Below are 3,405 nucleotides of genomic sequence, written 5' to 3'. Positions count from 1 at the left end.
ATTTTGATTCATATCTCTCTGAATCTATGTTTCCAGAGAAAATAAATGTTCATTTAGATAAAGTTGTACACTAATTAAGTAAAAGTTTGTTCATAAGTATGATCCATAATATGATAAGTATAAGCAAGAGTCGCTGAACATGCAACATCTACAGACTACAACTAAACTCTGACAAAGATTGTTTTTTCTCACACAACTCAAGACAGAGAGCACAACATTTAAGACATGGTTGCTTCTGTTCTGTCTCATATAAAAACTATTGTTTGATGCATCAAATGAGAATTACACGTAATTTTCATATATATTATACAAAGTGACACCATTCACATTACCCTAAAATTTCAAACAAGCAAAAGCAACAAAACTGAAGCTGGACAAAACAGAACAGAGCATAACAGAGGAAGGCTCTCTTAACATATGGGAATGGGAGCTCCGTTCCATTCCTTGAGACAATCCATCAATGGATCAATAATCTTACCTTCACACATAGCAGTGAATACCTTATCAAACTCCTCTCCCGGAGAGACGACCTTTTCTCCGGTCAACAACTTCGTTCCGAGCTCTTCCCTCACGAACTTATACAGCGGATAAGATCGACATTCCTTAATCCTGTTGGGAATCGCCGCCGTTCCATTAGCGTAAGCCTCTCTAGTCGCATCCACTTCCTTTGGAAGCACCATCTTAAGCTCCTCCTCAAAAGCCCCAATCTTTTGAAAGATCGAAGTCACTGCGTTCTTCTCAATCTCACCATTGGATAAAGCGTGATCAACAATGACTTGTCTTAACTTCTGCATCAACGGGTAAGTAGCGCTACAAGGATCGTCAACGTATGTAAACACTTGTTCACGATCAACGACCTTAAGCAAGTCTTTCTCACAGAACCGGGATGGATGCAACTCCCCGTTGACTCCAGTGGTCAACACTTTCTTAGCCACTTGAGAAACAGTGTTCTTCACGGTCTGTCTCAGATTCTCCTCAAGATGTCTCAAATCAACAGCTTGACAAATCGCTACGAGGAACGTGGTAGACATCAGCTTGAGAATGTCAACAGCTTCAGACGTCTTACGAGAGGAAATGAGTCCTAAAGAGTTAACATCTTGGTTATGCTGTTCAGCTGATTGAACATGGCTTGTTACTGGATTCGCAAGGTACTGAAGCTCAGAGCAGTAAGAAGCCATGGCGATCTCTGCTCCTTTGAATCCGTAATCTAAACTTGGGTTGTTGGAAGCTGTTAGATTCGAAGGAAGACCGTTGTTATAGAAGTCGTTCACCAACTCAGAGAACTGAGCGAACATGAGCTTCCCAATAGCTGCAACCGCTAAACGTGTGTTGTCCATAGAGACACCTATCGGAGTCCCCTGGAAGTTACCACCGTGAATCGCTTTGTTCCTCGAAACGTCAATTAACGGATTATCGTTAACTGAGTTGATCTCACGCTCGATTGACTTCGTGGCGTGACGGATCACTTCGATCTGAGGGCCGAGCCATTGAGGAGACGTGCGGAGCGCGTAACGGTCTTGTTTCGGTTTTTGTAACGGATCCATCTCGTGAAGCTTTTGCGCTAGCTTCATGTACGAGCTTCCGTCGAGGATGTGCTCCATGATCGCCGCCGCTTCGATCTGTCCGGGGTGATGTTTGAGTCGGTGAGTCAAATGATCGGTGAACTCCGGCTTCCCGCTCATCACCTCCGCGAAGATCGCGGATAAAACCTCGGCGAGGACCGATTGAACATTCGCTTCGAAGAGAACCATCGACGCCATGCCGGATCCAACCGCCGTGCCGTTGACGAGCGCTAAGCCTTCCTTAGGCTGTAGATCGAAGAATCCGGAAGTGATTCCGGCTTTCTTGAAGGCTTCTTCGGCGGTTAGGGATTCACCGTTGGGACCGGTGGCTTTGGAGTTCGGACGGCCGGTGAGGAGACCTGCGATGTAGGAGAGGGGGACGAGATCGCCGGAGGCGGTTATGGTTCCACGGAGGGGGAGAGACGGAGAGATGTTGTGGTTGAGGAGGCTGGTGATCGCTTCGAGGATTTCGAATCGGATCCCGGAGTATCCTTGGAGGAGTGTGTTGACTCGGACGAGCATGGCGGCTCTCGTGGCGGATTCCGGTAGCGTGTGACATGTCTCCTTCGTGTTCCCGAAGATTCCGGCGTTCAAAAACCTGAAACGTAACAAACGATATTTCATTAAAAACTATATAATAAAATAAACTAAAGTCAACACATATCACTGCCCGGCGTGATAAACCTCCACCCGACCCGACCTGATATACTGACCCGGCGTGTTTCCCATGCAACAAATATGCTCGTGAGTATATTCAGTGACAATTAGACCGCACCAAATATCACTGCCAATTTTCCACTTAATCCACTAAATTATAATATCTCTTATTCCAACCCCAAACTTTGAAAGTTTTTAAAATTAGAAAATAAAATAATGCTTGATCACATTCCTTGCATGCTCTAGTTAATCACTCACAATCTTAAATTTTTATTAATTACCTGATGAGTTCGGTTTGCAATGCGGCGCCGTTTTTGGTTCTCCGGTGAGAGGTAGCTCCAAACCCAGTGGTTACACCGTAACTGTCAGTACCTTTACCCATACTCTCCATAACCCAATCGCTGCTAGCTTTCACGCCAGCTCTCGAAGCCTCCGCTAGCTCAACCTTAACGCCACCGCCTACGTTCGAGATCGCCGCGACTTGTCCGATCGTCAGTGTTTCTCCGCCGAGATTCACCACCGGTTTACGGTAATCCTCAACCATCCTCTTCACCTCATCTAAATGACTCCCTTTCATCTGCTCCGCCGCAGCACCCCAATTCAACGGATCCGCCGCCACCGTCACTTTAGTCTTCTCTACTACGCCGCACAACAACATCGCTTCGATTTTGCCGTTTTGGTGAACTGATCCGTTGATCTGATCCATTGGTTTTTGATAAATAGGAACAGATCTTTTGAATTGTTGGTGAAGGATGAAAGAGAGGAGAGCTTTTGAATTGTTGGTGAAGGAGTTTGGTTTTGTGTTCCTGAGGAGAAGAGAATGAGGAGAGTGGTTTATATAAGGACACGATGTGGTAGTGTTTGATGTTAGGTAAGTACAAGAGAACAAGTTTTTTATTTTATTATGTAATAATAATAATAATAAAAACATTAACTGAAAATGAGAATTGAGGGGGTGGGTGGAGAGTTTCATGATGACCGTTGGATGGCTTATGATCATCTAACGGTTGAGGATAGAGAACGTGATTTTGGTTTGAGCCGCAAAAAGTCTATTTGGAAAAGGTGGTCGTGGCTGGTGGGTGAAGGGAAATAGCGTTTTGCGGTTGGTGAGAGTTTACGAGTGATTATGGTTTGGGAGTAGGTGTGTAAGAACGTAGTACTAGTAGAGTCAATTTCAACGTCCATA

General features: G+C 45.1%; 1 protein-coding gene across 1 annotated transcript; it reads right to left on the bottom strand.

The window, feature by feature from the left end:
• Window positions 1-248: 248 nt before the first annotated feature.
• On the bottom strand, window positions 249-3,083 carry LOC106371451 (phenylalanine ammonia-lyase 2-like). Its single transcript, XM_013811522.3, has 2 exons — window positions 2,501-3,083; window positions 249-2,160 (listed from the first exon to the last, which is right to left on the bottom strand). The coding sequence occupies exons 1-2, from the start codon at window positions 2,923-2,925 to the stop codon at window positions 411-413; spliced, it is 2,175 nt and encodes a 724-aa protein (XP_013666976.1). The 5' UTR covers window positions 2,926-3,083; the 3' UTR covers window positions 249-410.
• Window positions 3,084-3,405: the final 322 nt, after the last annotated feature.

This window comes from Brassica napus, chromosome C4 (assembly GCF_020379485.1).
Source record: "Brassica napus cultivar Da-Ae chromosome C4, Da-Ae, whole genome shotgun sequence".
Taxonomy (NCBI): Eukaryota; Viridiplantae; Streptophyta; class Magnoliopsida; order Brassicales; family Brassicaceae; genus Brassica; species Brassica napus.
Note: the sequence above shows the minus strand (reverse complement) of the source record. Positions and strands in the feature narration are given on the sequence as shown.

Bases quoted from the DNA above. Each gene is read 5' to 3' on its own strand.
- LOC106371451 (XM_013811522.3), bottom strand. From the start codon at position 2,925: ATGGATCAGATCAACGGATCAGTTCACCAAAACGGCAAAATCGAAGCG. The intron at 2,161-2,500 runs GTAATTAATAAA...GTTACGTTTCAG, and splicing joins TTGCAAACCGAACTCATCAG to GTTTTTGAACGCCGGAATCT.